General features: G+C 38.0%; 2 protein-coding genes and 1 pseudogene across 11 annotated transcripts in view; all 3 read right to left on the reverse strand.

The window, feature by feature from the left end:
• The window catches only part of LOC131304607 (transcription factor CYCLOIDEA-like), a 67,390-nt gene extending 43,474 nt beyond the window's left edge, over positions 1-23,916 (reverse strand). For 2 of the 10 annotated variants that reach the window (XM_058331903.1, XM_058331909.1), the window contains exons 1-2: positions 22,926-23,828; positions 22,694-22,766 (exon numbers count right to left, since the gene is read on the reverse strand). In XM_058331903.1, coding sequence (XP_058187886.1) covers positions 22,701-22,766; positions 22,926-23,681 — 822 coding nt within the window. In that variant the 5' untranslated portion in view covers positions 23,682-23,828 and the 3' untranslated portion in view covers positions 22,694-22,700. Of the gene's footprint in view, positions 1-21,642; positions 22,446-22,685; positions 22,767-22,925 lie in introns of those variants that run through there. The other 8 variants (XM_058331907.1, XM_058331910.1, XM_058331904.1 and 5 more) reach the window with 7 other exon arrangements.
• Positions 1-24,318, reverse strand: part of LOC131304610 (transcription factor CYCLOIDEA-like) — a 76,968-nt gene that overhangs the window by 30,177 nt on the left and 22,473 nt on the right. The window lies entirely within an intron of this gene.
• LOC131302828 (uncharacterized) lies at positions 305-10,200 on the reverse strand (annotated as a pseudogene).

Below are 24,318 nucleotides of genomic sequence, written 5' to 3' on the forward strand. Positions count from 1 at the left end.
ATGAACGGCGTACCTTCTCCAGGTCTCTACAAGTGCATGTGCACATCACGTGCCTGACATCAAGCGTAACCGACTCGGTTAGTGACGTCACTGTGACGCCCGATGGGCACATGGCCTTCACGTGCACTCCTTAAATATATTCCAACTGATCCTCGGGTCTACCCTGGGTCAGGCGTACGACGCCGGTCTAGACCGACCCATCTTAGAACGTGCCTTAGGCTTCCACCTGGGCCATTCCACAAGGTGGGTCGTCGGTATGTCCCACTATCGTTTGGCCCATCTCGTCTGTCTTGGGGGTCTGATCTCAGTCTGCTTTGGCAGAATTAATCCAGAACGGGTTCGGCCCAATCCCAGAGTCGGGTTCGTACCTAGAAAGCATTTGGCGATCGAGGTCCATCTTCTTCACACCACACACATACATACATACATGTACACATGTATATTTAGAGAGGGGGAGAGAGAGAGAGAGTACAAACGATTGGCAAATTGAAGGGGGTGGGATCCAGTGATCTCGCCCTTGACGCTGTGGAGCCCGAAGCAAAGGGTGTCATTTTGGAACCCTCCGATTTCGTGTGCTATCGATTTCTCTATGTTTGAAGCTTCCATTGCTCTCTCTTGTTGTTTCTCCCAATGGTGGAGTTATTTTTACCCCGGGGGAGGCCGTTTAAAAGACATATCTTTTATCTGAACGTATAATTATTATATCAAAATAAGTATACCCGCAATGCTCTCATCATCTAATAATCTGACTAATGTAAGAACACCCGGGTAAAGAAAACACGGAAAGAACTCAAATAGGTAGCAATCTTCCAATCCAATGACTATGCCAGTGCTTGAAGGCACCATGCCTTAACTTGTTCAATACCACCATCATTCTTTACCCCCTTCAAAAGGTAACCTAATTTGCTCCAAGCTTTACCGAAATCAACTAACTGTGCTCTAGGATAAGAAATAAGGCTGAGTTTTTATGGAAAAAAACCCATTAAGGAATCAAAATGTGCATCGAACGGGATGCCTTTTAAAATTCTTTGATCGAACGGGACCTTTGGATTAAAAAACACAATTGAAGTTGCCCTCTACATGGAAAAGTGAAAATACCAATAAACCCAAGCCAAGAATAATTGAAGTTTTGGGAGAAGAATACGACTGAAAAAGAGGTGTTTGCTGCAATCGGTGGCTCCGCGCCGGCGATTTTCTTTCACATCGATCAAGCAATCTACATAGTTTGCCCAAAAGTAAACTAATGGAAAAACAGATTGGGTCTTTTATTTTTGTGGGTAGCTATGTTAGGAAGGCTCTCAACTAAGCTATGTTTCGCCAAACAACAAAATTTTTTACTCAAGCAAAAATTGATGTAGAATTTAAATCGATTGTGCAGCAAAATAAAAAAATAAAAGAGGAAAGAAAATACCTACTAGTCTTCCGTTATGATACACAAAATACACCTGAAGAGCATACAAAATACATTCATAAGCAAGTTGATGGGTGCGAAATCATACACACGGAAGAAAATCGAAGATTAGATGGGTTGGAAATCAAGAATCTGATTACCTGCTGAGGTCAGTTGCTTGACCGATTTCCTAGTCCTAAATTAATGGGTTGCCCCAAGCGTAGGGCGGAGACCGATATAACACAATATTCGGTAAGTCCGAAGTCAAATCCACAAAGACGGTGATGTGTGCTAACTAAAAATTTGGATTGTTATAATTTAAATGGTCTCTTAAGTAGCGACCCCTTATCAATTGGATGAAATTAACTAAAAGCTTGGAAAATATTTATCCTTTTCAAATAATTAAAAAGAAGGTACGATCGTAGGGTTCATAGCACTCGCAAAATACACAAAATACACCTGAAGAGCATACAAAATACATTCATAAGCAAGTTGATGGGTGCGAAATCATACACACGGAAGAAAATCGAAGATTAGATGGGTTGGAAATTAAGAATCTGATTACCTGCTGAGGTCAGTTGCTTGACCGATTTCCTAGTCCTAAATTAATGGGTTGCCCCAAGCGTAGGGCGGAGACCGATATAACACAATATCCGGTAAGTCCGAAGTCAAATCCACAAAGACGGTGATGTGTGCTAACTAAAAATTCGGATTGTTATAATTTAAATGGGCTCTTAAGTAGCGACCCCTTATCAATTGGATGAAATTAACTAAAAGCTTGGAAAATATTTATCCTTTTCAAATAATTAAAAAGAAGGTACGATCGTAGAGTTCATAGCACTCGCAATCGGCCCAGACTCATCTGCTTCAATCGGTATTCTTTAAAACGTTTGATTTTAGGCTGAAAAAGATATCCAGAAAGATGCAAACCCTTATGGTCGCCGTTTACCCATGCACAATGGAGAATGAGTTTTGGACCCCCATTCCTCCGTTCACATGAGTTTCGACAATGCCCAGATTCGTCTACGGGAAGTATTTTACCAATCTAAAATTATTTTTTTAAACATTCTTTATTTCAAAAAAGGAGCAAAACCCATTGATCCAATCCGGCCACGGTATGCTAATCACCCCGCTACCCTACCCCGACGACTACTCACTAATCATTGCACAAGAAACAGAAGAAACCCTAGAATGAAACATGCTTCTAAACGCGCGAGATAAAATAAATAAATAAAAGATCTAAGTTAAACAGGAATCCACGAATAACTTTTTAAAGAACAAAAAGTAAAACAAGTTACCGGAATACAAGTAATTGAATGAACCCTCAAAAACTTAAAGAGAAAAGAAAACACTAAAACCATATGTGCCGCAGCCCCCGTACGTAACTTTTTCCCTTCGGCAGCAGCCTTTTATTCTTTTTCTCGCATGGCGCCCTCTGAAGCCAGTAGGTCAATTGTTTATATAGGGATCAGTGGCTCTAATCACACAATGGCCCTTTGGACTTTATGAAATAATATATGATCCATTTAATTTTGAATCATTTCGCATATAACTCTAAACTTTTTTAAAATCTTCTTTTTATTCAAAGTCTCGGACAACGAGCTTGAGCAACCTATAAACATAAAAACACATAATAAAAATTAGTTAACAAATATAAAAGACTAATAAATGTATATAGGAGGGCCAAAATATGTACATTTTGGCACTTATCATCAGTCGCGAAGATCAGACGAGTTGGATATCAAGAATTCGATTACCTGCAGAGGTCAATTGCAATAATTTCTCTCACTCCTGAATTCAAAAGCCCCGAATTTTGGATTCAAAATTCATATATATATATCTCTAAAATCTGGTAGTACTTTGTTCACGACACAACCCCTCTGTCTCAGGACCTCCATCTCCGATGTTGGCCTTCATCGCTGAACCATTCTCCGATGAGGAACCCAGTGCTCTCTCTCGAGCGCGTGCAACGCCCAGCCACCAATCCCACCCTTTGTTTCTCCTATCTAAGGGCCTGTTTGTACTGGCAAGAAAAAGGAAACACAGTCCTGATATTTGCCATTAAAAATCTCATTTATTTACCAAACTGTCATTCAAAAGATAGTTTGTGAGAGGGACATTTTTTGGACCCTTGGATGTGTTTGAAAAAAGATGAATATTATTTTGGAATCTTGTAGATACCTCTCATCCTTTGTTATATGAGTTTTTACTTTTCAATTCATTACATTTGTACATTGAAATAATTCTTTAGGCTACTTCAAATATCCAATGCTTGTTTTTTATTTATGAAAAAAATTGAAAAATAAGAATGTAAAACAACAGATTTTTTATCAATTCGAACCAAAATATTCAAAACTTGGTATATAAACCAAACCAAACTGAGCCTTACGTCACAATCACTTGAGGTCGGCTACATGAATCCATTTCCTCCATTGAGCTTTGTCAATAGTCACTTGTTCACACAGACCCATTATACTCATATTTTTGCGCACTGCAGCAACTAATATCAATTTAGGTCTACCCCTCCCCGTAACATTGCTACCTAGAGCTATCCTATCCGCTCTCTTAACTACCGTATCTTCTGGTCTACGGTAGATATGCTCAAATTACCTTAGTCTATTTTTTCTCAATTTCTCCTCTATAGGTGCTACACCTACCATCTCACGAACTGTTTCATTTCCAATCTTGTCTCATCTAGTCTTACCGCACATCACCTCAACATTTTCATTTCCGCTACACTCAACTTGCTCACATGTTGTTTCTTAATAGACCAATATTTTGTCCTATAAAGCATCGCTGATCTTATGGCAGTTCTATAGAATTTTTCCTTCAATTTTGTGGGTACCCTTTTGTTACATAGTACACTAATAGCGCTTCTCCACTTGAGCTACCGCACTTGGATCCTATGGGTCACATCATCAGCAATCTCTCCATCTCTACTAATAATTGAGCCTAAATACCTAAAATGATCACTCTTTGGTATCTTCTAGTCTTGAATTATCATTCTTTCTTCATGCGCACTACTGATACAACTAAACTTGAAAACCCTTTGACTCTAATGCTTTCCTCTAAATTTCTAATTTCGTATTAACACCTTTAGCGGTTTCATCTACAAGGACAATGTCATCTGCAAACATCATACACCATGGAATATCCTCTTGAAATTGTCTAGTCAATTCATCCATAACTAAGGCAAAGAGGTATGGCCTCAGGGCTGACCCTTGATGCAATCCTACAGTGATTGAAAATTCACTTGTTTCCCCTACTAGTGATCTAATGGTAGTGACGGCACCTTCATACATGTCTCGAATCATCTCGATATACCCTTTGGTCACTTCTTTTCTCTCTAGGACCCACCATATGATGTCCCTAGGCACTCTATCATAAGTCTTTTCTAAGTCTATGAAAACCATATGGAGATCCTTCTTCTTTGCTCTATGTTTTTCTACCAATCTCCTTAATAGGTAGATAGCTTCATGGTTGATCTTCCTAGCATGAACCCAAACTATTTTTCTGACACCGTAGTCATCATCCTCAAGCGATACTCAATAACTATTTCCCATAACTTCATCGTATGACTCATCAATTTAATACCTTTATAGTTGTTGCAGCTTTGAATATCCCATTTATTCTTATAGATAGGTACTAATGTGCTTCTTTTCCATTTGTCAGGTATCTTCCAAGTCATAATAATCTTGTTGAATAATTTCGTCAACCAAGTCACCCCCAAGTCACCTAGACTTTTTCACACTTCAATAGGGATATCATCCGGTCCTAAGGCCTTACCTGGTTTCATCCTTTTCAACGCTTTAACCACTTCGAACTTTTGTATTCTCCGATAAAACTCATATTCTATGTTCTCACCAGGTACATACATTTCCTCCCCACCAAAGCCTCCTTTATGTTTCTCGTTTAATAACTTATTGAAATACGACTTCCAAACCTGGTACATACAAAATAAAAATTTTAAAACTCGGACGCTCGAAAAACTGGGGCCGAAGGGCCCCTCTGGTCCCCAACATAGCTCCACCCTCCACCCCTGGTTTCTCCTACTCTTCAGTGCTCCTATGAGAGAGAACTTGAAAACTTTGACACTGCCATGACTTTGTGGACAAGAAAAGAAGGCAAGGGCCGACCCATAAGAGAAGTGGTAGGGCCTAGTCCACTGTACTCTGGGCCTACTGAAAAAAAACAAGGGTTCCATTATGTGGGTCTTGAGACCCACTAATGTAAAAGCTTCTGGGCTTCGTTCAGTCATCAAGAGATTGGTGCAGGAACACTATTCCAAGAAAATTATAGTGAAGTGGCATAAATGAAAATGAAAAGAATTTCAAAAAATGATATGATTCATGGCATTCGAATCATAAAAGTGTCCATGAAAGTAAATAAATGGTCCGGATTCATAGTGCAGTAAATTTGAATTTTTCCTCAAAGAGTTTTTCCTTTGTGCGTTCATTTGATATTTGGAAAATGAAGAGAAAACTGAAAAGTATTATGCTTAGTTATATAATAATAAAACTAGTGTAGAAACAAGATTTGTGTAAAACTCTTACGTTTTTTGCTAGATAAGTTTCGATGAGAAGCTAATCATGGTGGAAAAGTTAAAGATTTGGGTCGCACAAAATGTAGGGAAATTAAGCATTTCCATATTTTCCTTTCTTTTTCCCTGCAACTGAACGTGACCGAAGTTAAAACACAATCTTTGGGATCTTAGATTTGTGGCGACTCTCTTTAGAGAAAGAAGAAGGGAAATACGTACTATAAACAAACATCTTTTAGATAGTTTTTAATTGGCCAAAAAACTAGATCATGTAAGTAGCTTCCTTTTGTTTGCATTTTTATCAGCAATTGAAGATTTGTTAAATCGTTAATGATTTATGAAGACATGTATTTGTACAAAAATAATAATTCTCATACATTTGTGGAGTGCAGTTTAGGGCGGAAAATGATTTTGGAAAGCTGATTTTTCTTTTCTTTTTTCACATTGCTTATGTTTTTCTTTCACTGATTAATTCAAAAAATCAAGAATTTCAAATAGAACCAAGGTTGGTATCTGATGGGTTTCAATGTCGACCTTCTATTGAAAAATCTGGCGTAGATAGAAAGCAGTGTAGATAGAGAGAGTATGGGGTGGGTTCCTCCCCACCCCCTCCGCCCCCCAATTCCCCGCCTCCCCCCTCCTCCAGCCCCCTCATCCACCCTCTTCCTTCCCCCTCTCCTCTCAATTCCCCATTTTTAGCCTCTCTCATCTCCTTCTCTCTTTTCGCTGGGCCCAAGGTTGTGAGGTGGTTGAAACTCTCTCCTTTGAAAATTGAGATCTCCTACTCTTTTAGACTCTGGAGCCAGGTTTGGGCTTTTGGACCTTACCTCTTGGAATCAGTTTACCGGTGACGAAGACGGTGGCTTATGCCACGGTGGCTTCTGCCTCTAATCTGCGCTAGGACGAGATCGATCGAATTGGTGCACCGGGTCATCCAGGAGGGTTTGCTCTGTGTTCATACCTGGCCTCTCAACTGCGGCCTCTCCAACCCCTCTTCATGAGCGTGTTCGATGGATCCGGCTCCGGCATTGTGGTTCCGGGCGGCTTTTGTTTTTTTGTTTTGTTTTGTTGTATTTTATTTTATTTTGTTAGTTTCTGTATTTTGGAACCGGTAATGTGATGAGCACTCAATATTGTAGATATTTGGTGCGACTAGTCCATTTTATGTTGTTTTAACTTACGTTAATTCGTCATTTATAGTGATATTGCATGTAAGGTATTTCTTTAAGTGTTTCAGGTAATACGCAATAAAAAGGTGTGTTTTGATGCAATCAACAACCCTTGAGGGTATCCGAGTGGCTGAGGCCATAAGGAACACAACCTCCGAGTTTCGGAACAAAGAACCGAAGGGCGGGAGAGTGCTCAGAGCCGTTGGACATCAAGATGGGCCCCGAAGGACTTGATCTGCCCAGTAACGAGCTTAGTATCGATACAAGAATTATTGTATCGATACCATAAAACAAATAGAGAAGCAGGGTTTTCTTCAAAGCTTCAGCGTATCGATACCAAAACCCTGCGTATCGATACCAGTTCACTACGGGGAGAAAAGGAAGGCAACCAAAATTGCTCGGTATCGATACAGACGTTCTTGTATCGATATGAAAGGCTGACTGATTTACTTTTTGACAGATTTTAACTTTCTATAAAAAGCAAGTTTCTACTTTTAGGTGTTTTCAGGATATTTTGGATGAGAAAGAGACTCTCTCTCTCTCTCTCTCTCTCTCTCTCTCTCTCTCTCTCTCTCTCTCTCCTTTACAACTACCTACCTTTAGCCTATCTTTCTAGTCTTTTTCTCTTCTAGAACTCCATAGCTATTTTCTTCAAGCTTTTGTCTTTAATTAATTCCTCAACAACTCAAGTAAGTAGTAATTGTATGTTAAATTCCCAAGTATTAAAGTTGTAGCCACTCTTTAGATCTTCATTAATATCAAATTTGTTTTCGTTTTTATCAGTTAAATCTTATGGCTCATTTTTCTAGCATGTTTTGTTCTTTAAGTATGGTTGAGTAGTTGATTGTCTAAGTCTTGGGTTAATCTTTCCCAAAGACTTAGGTTGTTATTTGGTTCTCAAACCCTCGGGTTTAAAATCATGATTTTCGGAATTGGATTAACTTAGCCATTTTTGGTCTAAACGAGGGGTGTTAATTCATTGATATATCGTTTAGCCAAGCGGTCTTGGCAAGCGACAAACTGAGGGCTCGTGGCCTCCTACATGTTAGATTCATTAGCAAAAATAAGTTGGTTCAGTTCCGATAAATCACATCTTTCGATAAACGTAGTCATTCAAGCTAAATCTTCCGAGCATGAGCACGGGTCGTGACTCTCGTTTGAGTTATAATCAAGATCCAGTAACAGCCTTTGTCAAGGGAAAGACGATCCCTAGACTTGCTTCTTTTAGTTCATAAAACACACTTCTAATATTTTTCCTTAGTATTTTTACTTTCAAAGCAAAACCGACGGTCATCTAAACGCCACTAACCTCACATATAGCCTATAATCTGAATTAGCTGTATTCGATTTCCTGTGGGTACGATCTCGGTCTTACCGGTTATTATGCTGACGACGACATTGCCCTACGCTTGGGGTATTCAACCTTATTTGTAGGCAAGGTTATTGGCTAAGCATAGTGTCCCCTCTTATTGTACTGTGTTTACTTTTGTTGAGTTTGTTTAATGTTTAATAATGTTGGGATGATCTAGTTCAATCAAAAAAATGTCCTTCTATTGTGTGCTTCAATGCATCAGCCAGTAGCTCAATGGGTAGGCCCAATGCCAAGGAACTTAAATGCTCTCTTCTAATAATTCCGAGGGTCAAAATGGTACATGAAAACTATCTATGAAAGTGTCAACGGAAAAAAAAAAATGAAGGGTTCAAATTCAACATATATACCCTATTTGAATAATTCCTCCTCCAAGCTAGTCTACTTCAATGCAATATGGCACCATCTCCGCTTCAATGTTAATGATATACATCTTTGTTCGTAAGTTTTAACAATTAATAACGCTTCAACGGTAAGTGCTTGGTCAAATTATTATTAGTATCGAACGTGTGAACGAATTGTGATAAAAAAGAAAAAGAAAAAGAAAGGCTAGCCATAATTATAACTTCAATTGTTCTAATTTGATACTGATATTTTCGATCATCATAACTTTTATTTTCCTTCTTTTAAGTGCTTGGTCGAAATATGACTTGATAGGCCAATTGGCTCTAGCGTATTGGTATCTTCTGGTCCTTCTCATGTGGGAGGTTAGGATTTGAGTCCCGTCGTGGGAGTTTGAAATTTTAAGGCTGTGAATAACCTCTGAAACTCTATATGGACTAACCTATTAATATCCCGACCCATGACCCCTTTAAGTCTTGTTGATGTATACAATCTTTAAGAAAAAAAAATATGACTTGATATATGCCGGTGGGATGTGAAGACTTATTTTTGTTTTCCTTTTTCTAAGCATGATGTACATCTGATCACAAGAGTCAAAATCATAGAGAGTGATACCTCTTTCTCTAGAATAATTATTCGGCGGTTCTAGGGTACCGCTACGTGGTATCGCTGGGTGGCTCAGGACGAATTGTTTGTACTCCATATGAATATGTGTGGCAAGAAAGAAATTAAGAGTGTTAGAGCACCATATGGGCGGTATCCCGAGACCACAGAACATGCATTTTTGTGTGGTTCTGGACGAATTATTTGTACTCCATTAGAATATGTGTGGCAAGAAAGAAATTAAGAGTGTTAGAGCATCATATGGCGGTATCTTGAGACCACATAATAATCCTCTTTATGTAGACTTACCTCAGGACTACTAGGTTGGTGTACCATGTAATAAAAAAGTCCAATCCCAATAGTGATATTTAGTTTGTGAGATATTCTAGCTTACCTGATGTTGAAAAAATCAACCTACCTACATACATTCTTTAAATATTTTAAAAACTCAAAGTAAAGGTCAGGTATGATTTCCTATGGCTATGGATTTGTACCAATCGAATCCAATGTCTGATTAAAGAATTCTTGGAGGTTCTTACACGTACTGAGAGAAGGTTTCTTGGATATTTTTTACAGTGTGAATTATGACTTGATATATGCTGGTGGGATGTGAATGTGACTTTTATTTTTGTTTTCCTTTCTCTGGAATAATTATTCGACGGTGCCAGCAAACAATGCTCATTCTCTTCTGTTTGATGATGAGTCCTAGTTGGAGCAGTATTTCTCCATATTCATCTGGATTCAGCAATGCTTTAGTTTTAGTTTTCAGCTGTTTTACCCTCTGCATGTGTTTTAGGGGTCCTTTTGTGGCTTTCGGTTCGTTTTGTCAGTCTTCATGTTTTGGTTGGTTTCTTGCCAACTTCCTTTTTTCTTTTGATAGCGGATGGCATATGATTGCCTTTGGCTTAAGTGCCAACATAGTTGAGATGTAGGTTGCGGGTTGTGATGCCATTTTCACGTTTCTGTTTAATCTTCGTAACTTCGGTTCTTTGATTAATAAAATCTCTTTTGCCGATAAAAAATAATTATTATTCAACGGTTCTAGGGCACAGCTATGTGTTGCCCCAATACTCTTTTCTACCACACATTTTTCTATGGCTCAGGACGAATTGTTTGAATCCACAGTGTGCAGTGGTAAGAAAAAGTGTCATAAATGCACATGACGGTATACCGAAACCAAAGAATAATCCTCTTTTTTATAGACTTGCCTTAGGAGCTAGGTTGGTGTACCATGTAATAAAAGAGTCCAATCTCAACAGTTATCTGTAGTTATTGAGATTTTCTAGTGTACCTGATGTTGAAAAAATCAACCGAACATTTAATAACTCATAAAGGTCAGGTATGATTTCTTATGGATATGTACCAATCGAATCCAATATCTGATTAAAGAATTATTGGAGGTTCTTACACGTACTGAGAGAAGGTTTCTAGGATTTTGTTTCACAATGTCCATCAACTTGAAAACTAACGCATCGGGTTGGCTCGGTGGTAAAAGTTTAAAACTTAGGAATTTGAATTTTAATTCGATTTTAATTGGGCTTTCCATTAGTGAGAGGTGGGATTTGGCTTTCAAAATTAGTCGAGGTGCGCGTAAGCAGCACAGACACTTGAGTTATCCAAAAAAAACCTTATCCTGAAAAGAGAGTAATATATATGATTTTAGTACTCCCATTTTATCGAAATGCATTCCTTGTTTGACTTTATTCATGTGAATTTATAAAACTATGTTTGATATATTAACTTTTTCTTAATTCTTTTTCGGTGTCCGAATTTTAAATTGTTCTTCAAGAACTTGAGCCAAGCTTGATGCCAAAGGAAAAAAAAAACTATGTTTCAGAAATTAGATTTGGGGTTAGGGTAGAGCTTTTGGTAATTTTTAATCTCCCAAATTTTTCGAATTGAGAGATCGAGAAAGAAATCAGGGTCACAGAATTTTAATGCAATGGAATCACCTATTCTTTTTACATCTGAAAGGGTTATTTTCTAATTAATTTCACATGAATTTAGTTGAAAAAGTAAGTGCATTTGAATAAAAGAAAACTTTTAAAAGGAATTTTGGTATCCTACAGTTATTTTGAGTGATTTCCAAAAGGGTATTAATTTGCGCACTCCATTTATTTACCATCCACACTCCTATTATCATCATTCTTATAGAGAACGTGTAATAAGCTACCGCTTTCAACCATGAAGTAGTCCCAGTCGTAGGAGTTTATATATATGTAAGTTCGAAAAATAAAAATAACTGAAGGTTTGCAAAACCTCTATTCTTTGCTGATTAGAGTGGAGGAAAAATATTTTTCTCTGCTCTCTCCCTCTCTAACCCTAAAGAAGCCGCCGCCGCCCCCCAACTCCCTCATTCCCCTTCCCTCAGTGTTTTACGCCCCAATGGGTGACGGGAGAAGAGGGATTTCTCCCCCTCGTGGGGTTTTTCCATCTCCCAATCTTAGATCTCGGAGATTTTCTCTCGTTCCCCCTTCACCCCCATCCTCCTCCTCTCCAAACCACCATCTGCCATCCCTCCTCCGCCTCTTCCTCGGTATAGTTCGACGGCTTTTGGAGGCAGTGCCTTGCAAATCGTGGTCTCCGAAGGCGTTCTCCCCCCACCGGAGTGGGAGATCTAGGTAGGTGGATGAAATCTGCTCTGGTTCTATTACCAGTTTTTCTCTTCTTCTTTTATTCTAGTTTTCTTCTTTGGTATCTCCAGTGTTGGTGTTTTTGGATGTTTTCTGCAGTGCTCCGTCTGTTTGGAGCAATGGGTTTAGTAGTTGGGTGTGGTCTTTGGACTGAGTCCTCTTCTATTTGATTTCTTGATTCCCTTGTTTAGGAATGGAGTTTTCTCTTGATGTACTGATTTTTTGATCTATAATATCACCTGTTATCGTTTTGGCCAAAAAAAAAATAGAGAAAAAATAGAATTGCATCCATCTTTTAATATTTTTTTTAGTATATATGTTCGCTACCACAACGATAAAATCCTGGCTCTGGTATATACTCTGTACCTGCTTAATTTCCGCCCTTTTTTGGCAGTCTTTTACTGAAAAAATCAACCAACTACATACATTCTTTAAATATTTTAAAAACTCAAAGTAAAGGTCAGATATGATTTCCTATGGATATGGATTTGTACCAATCGAATCCAATGTCTGATTAAAGAATTCTTGGAAGTTCTTATATATACGTACTGAGAGAAGGTTTCTTGGATTTTTTTTACAATGTCCGTCAACTTAAACTTGAAAACAATCGCAAAGGGTTGACGCAATGGTGAAGGTTTAAGACTTAAAAGTTTGCTTCGTTGATTCCTTCTAAGGTCTCAGGTTTGAAATCTCTTAGGTACTGTCAACTCTTGTTGGGCCAATCTCATACTGAAACTTTCCTCCGACTTAATTGGGCTCCTCACTAGTGGGTGATGGGATTCGGCTTCCAAGATTAGTCGAGATGCATGTAAACAGCACAAACACCTGAGTTCTCAAAAAAAACCTTATCCTGAAAAGAAAGTACTATATATGATTTTAGTACTCCCATTTTATTGAAATACATTCTTTTTTATCGACAAAAGTAACATATTATTAGGAATCTTGATAATGCATTCCTTGTTTGATTTTACTCACGTGAATTTATAAAATCGTGTTTGATATATTAACTTATTCTTAATTCTTTTTTCGGTGTTCGAATTTTAAATTGAGGCCTGAGAAACCGAAATGAAGGGTTGCTCTTCAAGAACTTGAATCACCTTTACTCTTTACACCTGAAAGGATTATTTTCTAATTAATTTCACATGAATTTAGTTGAAAAAGAAGTGCATTTGAATAAAACAAAACTTTAAAAGGAATTTTGGTATCCTACAGTTATCTTGAGTGATTTCCGAAAGGGTATTAATTTGCGCACTCCACTTATTTACCATTCACACTCCCACTATCATTCTTATACAGAACGTGTAATAAGCTACCATTTTCGACGATAAAGTACGAGTCCTAGGAGTTTACATGTAAGTTCAAAAAATGAAAATAACTGAAAGGTTTGCCAAATCATTAATTTTTGCTGATTAGAATAGAGAAAAAATAGAATCACATCCATCTTTTTATCTTTTTATTATACATGTTCGCCATCACATGGGTAAAATTCTAGTTCAGTACTTGCTTCCGGCCCTCTCTTCTTCTTTTTTTGGGCTTTCCATTAGTGAGAGGTGGGATTTGGCTTTCAAAATTAGTCGAGGTGCGCGTAAGCAGCACAGACACCTGAGTTATCCAAAAAAAACCTTATCCTTATCCTTGTTTGATTGTATTCATGTGAATTTATAAAACTATGTTTGATATATTAACTTTTTCTTAATTCTTTTTCGATGTCCGAATTTTAAATTGTTCTTCAATAACTTGAGCCAAGCCTGATGCCAAAAGAAAAAAAAAACTATGTGTCAGAAATTAGATTTGGGGTTAGGGTAGAGCTTTGGGTAATTTTTAATCTCCCAAATTTTTCGAATTGAGAGATCGAGAAAGAAATCAGGGTCACCGAATTTGGGTAATTTTGCATATGATTAGATTGGTTTTTTCCTTTTAATGATGTTTACCCTTTCTTTTTCGATGTACCCATTATCGAGTTTCTAATAATATTTCTTTGCCTATAAAAAAAAAGAAAAAGAAATCAGGGTCACAGAATTTTAATGCAATGGAATTACCTATTCTTTTTTACATCTGAAAGGGCTATTTTCTAATTAATTTCACATGAATTTAGTTGAAAAAGTAAGTGCATTTGAATAAAAGAAAACTTTAAAAGGAATTTTCGTATCCTACTGTTATCTTGAGTGATTTCCAAAAGGGTATTAAATTGCGCACTCCACTTATTTACCATCCACACTCCTATTATCATCATTCTTATAGAGAACGTGTAATAAGCTACCGCTGTCGACCATGAAGTAGTCCCAGTCGTAGGAGTTTATATATATGTAAGTTCGAAAAATAAAAATAACTGAAGGTTTGCAAAACCTCTAGTCTTTGCTGATTAGAGTAGAGGAAAAATATTTTTCTCTGCTCTCTCCCTCTCTAACCCTAAAGAAGCCGCCCCCGCCCCCCAACTCCCTCATTCCCCTTCCCCTTCCCCTAGTGTTTTACGCCCCAATGGGTGACGGGAGAGGAGGGATTTCTCCCCCTCGTGGGGTTTTTCCATCTCCCAATCTTAGATCTCGAAGATTTTCTCTCGTTTCCCCTTCACCCCCATCCTCCTCCTCTCGTTTCCACCTGAGTTTTCTCTTGATGTACTGATTTTTTGATCTATAATATCACCTGTTATCGTTTTGACAAAAAAAAATAGAGGAAAAATAAAATTACATCGATCTTTTTATATTTTTCTTAGTATATATGTTCGCTACCACAACGGTAAAATCCTGGCTCTGGTATATACTCTGTACCTGCTTAATTTCCGCCCTTTTGTTTGGCAGTCTTTGACTGAAAAAATCAACCAACTACATACATTCTTTAAATATTTTAAAAACTCAAAGTAAAGGTCAGATATGATTTCCTATGGCTATGGATATGGATATGTACCAATCGAATCCAATGTCTGATTAAAGAATTCGTGGAGGTTCTTATACGTACTGACTACTGAGAGAAGGTTTCTTGGATTTTTTTTACTATGTCCATCAACTTAAACTTGAAAACAATCGCAAGAGGTTGACTCAATGGTGAAAGTTTGAGACTTAAAAATTTGCTTCCTTGATTCCTTCTAAGGTTTCAAGTTTGAAATCTCTCAGGTACTGTTAACTTTTGTTTGGCCAATCTCATACTGAACTTTCCTCCGACTTAATTGGGCTCCTCACTAGTGGGTGATGAGATTCGGCTTCCAAGATTGGACGAGGTGCGCGTAAACAGAACAGACACTTGAGTTCTCAAAAAAAAAACTTATCCTGGAAAGAGAGTACTATATATGATTTAATTTAGTACTCCCATTTTATTGAAATACATTTTTTTTTATCGACAAAAGTAACATATTATTAGGAATCTTGATAATGCATTCCTTGTTTGATTTTACTCTCGTGAATTTATAAAAGTGTGTTTGATATATTAACTTATTCTTAATTCTTTTTTCGGTGTACGAATTTTAAATTGAGGCCTGAGAAACCGAAATGAAGGGTTGTTCTTCAAGAACTTGAATCACCTTTACTCTTTACACCTAAAAGGATTATTTTTTAATTTATTTCACATGAATTTAGTTGAAAAAGAAGTGCATTTGAATAAAACAAAACTTTAAAAGGAATTTTGGTATCCTACAGTTATCTTGAGTGATTTCCGAAAGGGTATTAATTTGCGCACTCTACTTATTTACCATTCACACTCCTACTATCATTCTTGTACAGAACGTGTAATAAGCTACCGTTTTCGACGATGAAGTATGAGTCCTAGGAGTTTACATGTAAGTTCGAAAAATGAAAATAACAGAAAGGTTTGCCAAATCATTAATTTTTGCTGATTAGAATAGAGGAAAAATAGAATCACATCCATCTTTTTATATTTTTATTATACATGTTCGCCATCACACGGGTAAAATCCTGACCCTGTACTTGCTTCCAACCCTCTCTTCTTCTTTTTTGGCAGTCTTTGACTCTGTTACCACTCATCTCCACCGGCTATTCGTGCCCACTGGCTATTCGTGTCACTCATCTCCAGTACTGTTACCACTCATCTCCAGCCCTCTCTTTATCTTGAGTAGTGCTGACAAAATAATGCACTGATCGATGATTTGTTTGTCTTGAGTAGTGCTTATCCTCAATTACGGTTATAGATCGTGATCTAAAGTGACATATAATCACATTCAGAAAAGAGAAATGATCACGCTCAAGAGAAACAATCACGGCTTATAACCATGATAAAAGAGAAACGATCACGCCTTTTGGCCGTGATTGTTACTCTCTTTCAATCACGGTTTATAACCGTGATAAAAGAAAGTGACTTACAATCACACCCAGATCCATCACAGTAGCAGGAGCGTGATGAAAAACTTACAATCACGGCTAATAGCTGTGATCTTTATGGTTTATTGTAGTAGTGTCTTTTCTGAGTTGAAGCCTAATTTGCAGAAAAGCTTTATATATTTAGCTGGGTTTACTCAAACTCATCGAAGAGAGTTGTGCAGCTTTCTCCCTATTCCAGTGAGTACTCTTCCCGTTAGATATCTGGGAGTACCTTGTACGTACCTCTATTAATCTCTACCAGAAATGATAACAATACATACAAAAATCTGTATCAGCACATACAAACTTCTTTTTGGGCCTGTTTTGGGTCTCAAAAAAATGATCGAAGCCGCTCATTTTATTTAAAATACTTTGCTTATGATCCTTGCAAGAAACAAGCTCAATCCGGTATCGGTAAGGACATTTACAAATCATCCAACTTTGCTTTAGAATTCATGCCTAAATTCTAGAACAAAGTTGGACGATTTATAAACGCCATTTCCGTTACCGGATTGAACTTATTTTTTACAAGGACCATAAACAAAGTATTTTAAACAAAATGAACGATTCCGATCATATTTTGGACACCTGAAATAGGTCCAAAAGGAGGTTTGTACGCGCTAGTATAGATATTAAATCTGTACCAGTAGCACCGTTGTAATCTCTACCAGGCTTAAGAGTGAACACTATGTTCAGCTTAAAGATAAAATTCTAGGCTTAAGAGTGAAGACTGTGTTCAACTTAATTAAAGATAAAATTCTTAACCCTCCCATTATGGAGGAAGGGCTCAATTTTAGCCCTCCCATTATGTGGGGTAAAATTGTCTGGTTTTCTCATAATATTTTCACGTTGGGCATTTATTGAATGACTTTTTTTTTTTTGGGGGGGAGGGTTTATCAATAGGACTGCAAACGAACCAAGCCGCTCGCTCGCGGCTCGTGACTCGGCTCGCTAACGACTCGTTCGAGCTCGGTTCATCAAGTAAATGAACAAGCTCGAGCCAACATTTTCAGCTCATTTCATAAACGAGCCGAGCTCGCGAGCTGCCATATATAGTACATACATATACCAAACGAGCCATTCGAGCCGAGCTCGAGTTTACATATACCAATACCCATACATGTACCGAACGAGCCATTCGAGCCGAGCCGAGCTCGAGCTTTGGAATATATGTTCGAGCCGAGTTCGAGCCCACATATTTCAGCTCGATTCGAGCCCGAGCCAAGCTCAAGCTGAGGAAAACTAAGGCGAGCCGAGCTCGAGCAAGGCAAAACTCGGCTCGACTCGGCTCGTTTGCAACCCTATTTATCAACCAAAGATATATCAAGTAGTTGGGGTTTGCAGAATGATACGATTTGTTGTTTGTGTGATGCCCAGAATGAGTCCCATGAACATTTATTCTTTGTGTGTCCCTTCCCATCGCAAGTTTGGAGTCACATGCTGGAAATGAACAACATAGGTAGAAGTGTGCTTGCCTTTACTGATGAAATAGCATGGGCATCTTCCCATAAGGCTAGTCCTTCTTCGGCGCACATTACTCTCTCTCTCTCTCTCTCTGCTTCTATGTACTGGATTTGGAGAGAAAGCGTAACTTTCCTATTTTTTAGAACCAAATGAGAGATGCTAGGGGTTTGTCACCCGGGGGTGCTGTAGTGCACTCCCTGCACTACATGTGTAGTGCGACCGATCTGACCATCCATCTCGGTAATAAACGGCTCGGATTGGAATCTAGACAATCGACGGCTCGGATTAATAGAAGCTTGATTAAATCCGAGCCGTCTATACTGAGATGGTCGATCAGATCGGCTGTAGTGGCAGCCACACTACAGCCCCTCCCAATTCGATTGAGGAGGAGGTATGGGCTTGTTTTGTGTCGCTCCGAGGAATCAAGAAGAATTAATGATGTTAATCGTTGGCTAGCGCTGAAGTGGAGGGTCCCCCTCGAATTTTTGCTCTGTATAGTTAGGATGTAATTGTTTTTGTACTGGCTTAGGCCTTGGTTTCTGTTTGTTTGCGCTTGATGGAATCACAGTTACCAAATAAAAAATTTTAAAACTAAACGGAGTTATCAAGTTAGGAAGATTGGTTCGAGTCCTCAGTTCAATCGGAAAATTAAGTATGATATTACTGTGACGGTAAATTTCCGAGCAAAAATACGTCCGATCGTAGTTCGGAAGTGTCAGGATTACAACAGTACGTACTGATGCTCAAACACGAGACTCGAACATAAGTGTTCCTAATTTATATTCTCTGGGAGTATATATACCATGGAGGTTATGGTTTAATGTTAACTAGCAGCTATTTAATGATTCTAACTGGAAAATATTTGATGGATGCCATTAATTTTTTTATGTTTTTATCAATCGACAGAACAAATCATTTCATCATATATGAAGTACAGAGTACAAGCAGAAAGAAAGGAAAAACCTTTCAAAGGGAAGAATACTCACACGCAGGTGGAGAAATTCGAACTCCGAACCATTAGTTCATCACAGAAGCAACGAGCCAATATCCAAGTACTGATCAGAAAAACCCTGAACGTGGCTTATATATTCCGGAGTATTATAGAATTCTATTAATTAATTACCCGTATAAATCGCTTCTGTCTATTAAACAAAACATCTGTAGAATACTTACCCCAAAAAAGAGAAGGAAAAAAAAAAAAAAACATCTTGAATATACTTACGAAGTGGATGATAAATAGAACAAGAAAATCTTCTCTACGGATGTTTCCATGAAAAAGGGTTTTGAGGGGCACCATCGTGCGCATCCAAAGTGTATTGGACGATCTGGATTTTAATGAAAACTCTTTTCTGAAAAAATTTCATTAAAATCTGAATCGTCCAAAGTCAAAACGGACGGCCAAGATCACATGCCTCCGTGATTGTCTTATTCACGGCTCCTCCAATATCTGATGGGTTTGAAATTGAATGTACTTTTACTGCGTGCTTCAATGCGTCGGCTAGTACTAGCTCAATGGGTAGGCCCAATGCCAAGAAACTTATTAAATGCTTTAAGCTAATAATTCCGAGGATATTGAAACGGTAAATGAAAATATTCATGAAAGAAAAATGAAGGATTCTAATTTAGCACACTATATTTGAATTTTCCTCCGGCCTCCAAGTCTCTCCTTCAATGCAAAATGCAGGCACCATCTCCGGTTCAATGTTGATCTACAACTTTGTTTGTAAGTTTCGGCAATTAAATAAGGCCAATAATCTATTGGTAAGTGCTTTTTTTTTTTTTTTAACAGCAAAGAAAATTTATTAATCTTTGAAAACAGATTATAAAAATTAAAAGAATTCATAGCACGAGGCATCAAAACAGAGCAAAGAGAACTCCGACAATCATATGCCATCCGCTAAGAACCAGAAGGGAAAATAACCACCCATGGATGACAAGAAGCCAACCTGGCCCAAAAAACCAAAAAAGAGATAAATACACCCAAAACCCAACCACCTGCCCCTGAAATAACTATTGGTAAGTGCTTTGGTCAAATTATTATTATCAAACGTATGAACGAATTTGATAAAGAGATAGAGAGGGGATAGTCATACTTAATTATAACTTCAATTGTTTTAATTTGATACTGATATTTTGGATAAGGGCAAAGTCTACTTTTACCTCCTGTGATTTGAACTATATGCGGATTCATCCCCTATTGTTAAAAAATGTGCACATAACCCTCTGTAATTTTGAAAATGTGCGAATAGACCCCATGTCGTTATGTTTTCTATCCATATTAACGGAGACTATCTCATACACCTTTAGAATCTAATCTGAACCGTTCATAATGTATTAAATAAAGAATATAGTATCTCTGTAAAAAAAAAATCATCTAGATCAAGCATTAATAACTCAGTGATCTAATTCTTGGAAAATTCAAATTTGAAATTTTAATTTCATAATAAATTCGATTTGACCATGAGGCTTTCATTTTTTGATTGACTTGAATTTTGGCATGGATGTAGTACTCGTCAAACACTACAATATCAAAGGTTCAGATCGAATTTTTGGTATAAGGGATGAATTTGTTAGATTTAAGGAAAAAGAAGAATCCAGGGTGAGGATAAGGACATATCGGTCTTTCAATATTTTGTTCGTTAATATGGATGGAAAACATGCCGGTAAAGGGTCTAACCGCACATTTTCAAAACCACATGGGATTATATGCACAATTTTGAACCATAAGGGTGGCACAAACCACAGGGGGTTAAAGTGGATTTTGCCCTTTCAATAATCCTAACTTTTGTTTTACTTCTTTTAAGTGCTTGGTTGAAATATGACTTGATAGGCTAATGGGCTCTAGCCTGGTTGACATCTGCTGGTCCTCCTCATGTGGGAATGCCAGGATTCAAGCCCCATCGTGATCGTTTGGAATTTAGGTCTATGAACAGTCTCTAAAGCATCTTATGGACTAACACCCCGCTAAGTACCCTTGCTGATGTATATAATCTTGAAAAAATAGAAAAAAGAATTATGACTTGATATATGATAGTGGGATGCGAATATGACTTATTTTCATTTTTTGTTTTCTAAGCAGATGTATTCGGAGGATCTGGGACACTATCACGTGGTGCCCCAACACTCTTTTCTACCACACATTTTTATGTGGCTCAGGACAAATTACTTGTACTCCATAGAAATGTGTGATAAAAAAAGCGTTAAGGCAATACATAACAGTACACCGAGACCACAGAATAATCCTCTTGTTATAGACCTACCTTAGGGCTAGGTTGGCGTACCACGTACGTAATAGAATAGTCCAATAGTGATCTTTAGTTTAGTGAGATTTTCTAGTGTACCCTGATGTTGAAAAAATCAACCAACCTACATACATTCTTTAAATATTTAAAAGTCCTTAAAAGTAAAGGTCAGGTACTATGATTTCCTATGGCTATGGATATGTACCAATCGAATCCAATATCTGATCGATTAAAGAATTATTGGAGGTTCTTATACGTACTGAGAAAAGGTTTCTTGGATTTTTGTACAATGTCCAACTTTTAACTTGAAAACAATTGCGATGGGGACGGGTTGGCTCGGTGGCGAAGGTTCCGATATTTAGAAGTTTGTCAATTTTATACAGAATTTTGCTCCAGTTTTAATTGGACTCTTCAATAGTGGACACCTCCGTAAATAAAAATTTCCCCTAGGTGAAGGGAGGAGAAGAAGAAGAGAGAAGATAGGTAGGGTTGAGAGAGAGAAGAATCTAGACACACCCATTTTTCTTCCCCAACATATTCATTTTTTTGGCAAGAAATTAAACTACTATGGACCAACTGAAAAGTATAAATCAGACTCTCTTTTTTTTCTTTTTTATCGGTGAAGAGAAATTTTATTAATTCGACAAAGGGACTCTAGATACAAAGATATGCTTGAATCACAGATAGGGTCAGAAAAAAGAAAAGAAAGATTACATCCAATAAGAGATATTAATTAGATGGATATAACCAGTAGAAGCCTCAACAGAGTTTCAAACAAATCCAGACCTAGAAGAAGAGAAACATCAGGCATCGATCCTTCCTTCACTCTCAAATTCAAGAAGCAGTAGTAGAACGTCAGAATCATCTCTCTACCCTCTTGAGATTCAGATGAGACTGACTCTTATCCCACCTAAAATCTTTGGAGATAGAAGAGAATGTAAAGCCAGCATCCACAATTAAAGATTCAGAGACTTGATCACCAATAACAGAGAATAATAAGACTAGCTTCCAAATGCCGAATCAGCAGATTTCACTATTTCCATGGATGATAACGACACGACAGTAGCAACACATAACAACCATGAAATTGTAATAGAAAACAGCAGCAGCAGCATCTCTTAGCCCTCCTAAGATTAGGAGTTGAAAGAGAGGGATAATAACATCAGTTGAACCTCTTAGCCCTCCATACCTTAATTTGGAGCTGAAAAGAGGAAAATTAGCAACCATTTCTACCATGGATTCTGATATAAAGCAGCAGTAGCAGCATCTCTTAGCCCTACCAAGACTAGGAGTAGAAAGAGAAAAGTGGTAGCATCCGTTGAACCTCTTAGCCCTCCATAACTTTGGAGTTGAACCTCTTAGCCCTCCATAAATCAGACTCATTGGCTGAAAATTTTCGGTTTCAAATAAATAAATATAAAGACTCAAGAGGTAATCTATTTATATTTCGGCCTTTTAATACCCGAAAAAAAAATTAAATACTTGATCCACATCACTAATATAAATACAAAAAATAGACAGTAACCACATTTTCTATATAAAGAAATATAATTTATATCAAAGACTGCCATTTTATTATTTGATTCCAAACTACCTCAATAATAATATAACAGTGGTTAAAAAAACCTATGTACCTATACCTTAAACTATGTAACCATTGGCTGTAGATGTTGCAGGCCTTCCAAAGCTTGGTACAAACTTGAAATTCTGCAAATTAAGAATAGCTAAAGTCATTCAGAAAATTTAAAACCTGGGGTTTTATTTTAAATAAAATTACTCTAAAATGGTACCAATTATTTTCTAGGGTTTTTTAAAAAAAAATAAAAAATTCCTTGTAGGGTTATTGAGCTCACTTAACAAACTCACATCTTCTGAAATCTTTTGCTCAGCACCGGAAATTGGAGATCCCTTCAACTTGGACCTCAAGATCTTCTCTCTTGTTCTTTCCCTGGCTCTCTCTCTTGCCCTTGCCCTAGACTCTCTTGAAGCAAGATATCGCTCATCAAATTCAGCAGCCCTATCTTTCTGTAACTTGACCTCTTTACCCTTGCCAACACTACTGATCTCCAGTTCCTTCATCTTAGTACCTTGATAGGCTCCTGCTGATACCACTTCACATCCAGAGGCAGTAGAAGTCAGAGTACTCCTCTTTACATTACCACTCGAGCCGTCGTTCTCCTTGCTCAGCAGGTCCTTGATTTCTGCCTTTGAGTTTTTTAGCAACCAATCAATGGTTTTGCTTGCTTTCTCGAACCCTAGCATGTCCTGGAGATCAAAGAACTTGCGAGCCGTCTCGATCGAGAGCCTCACTCTCCGATCCCTCAGCCCTTGAGCCGTGAAAATCTTGCTGTGTTTGTGCTTCTTCGCGGCCTTCTTCGTCTTCAGCAACGCGCTCTTTGGACCAAAACTTTCTCCGTCGGGTTCACCAGCTTCTTGGTTTATCACCGGAGACCTGTTCGAAACCACCATGCCGAAAAGGGTGTCGGCCATGAGCAGATCCGAGTGGCACTGGAGGAAGAAATCGGTGGCATCGCCGCCGAGAAAGGGAGGAGGAGGGGAGAGGTGGTGGTAGGACGGAGAGAGGCGTGGAAGAAGATACGCATTGGTGGTTGAAGAGAACATTTGCAAAAATTAGCAAGTGAAGCTTGCTCTTGACAAACCCTAGCTTTGGAAAGCAACAATGGTACATATCCATGGATATATACATTATACAGTAATAATTAATGAACAAGGACGGCAAACATAATCTTGTCTCCCACCCATTAGCAAATGCAAGTGAGACCCACTCCCTCTTGTCTAGATGTGGGAAGATGGATGAGAGAGAGACAGAGAGATTGTGGCTGGATTCATCGGTGGAAGTATGCTCACGGTATCAATCAGATCAAAAGTTGTGTGGTTTTTCTTCATTTGGGGGAGGGGGGAGATTAGGTCATACATTGGGGAGAGAGAGAGAGAGAGAGAGAGAGAGGGGTAAGAGTGGAAATATGACTGGATTGAAAGCTACCACACTCCACATGGGAGGTCCGGATAAAGTGTTTGAAAGCAACCCTTGGTCATTGCTTGAAAATATATAATGGAAAAAACATGTCGACAAAGGAGAAAATAGGTGGAAAATAGTACAATAAGCTCTCTTATGCGATTTCGTAACCTTATTCAATCACTTTGAATTCATAAATTTGTGTAAAATCATAATATCAAGACGAGTCAGACGACGCTTACGATATAAATGCTTTCAATTCAAAATTGGTGTTAGGAATCT

Source organism: Rhododendron vialii, chromosome 10a (genome assembly GCF_030253575.1).
Source record: "Rhododendron vialii isolate Sample 1 chromosome 10a, ASM3025357v1".
In the NCBI taxonomy this organism is placed as follows: domain Eukaryota; kingdom Viridiplantae; phylum Streptophyta; class Magnoliopsida; order Ericales; family Ericaceae; genus Rhododendron; species Rhododendron vialii.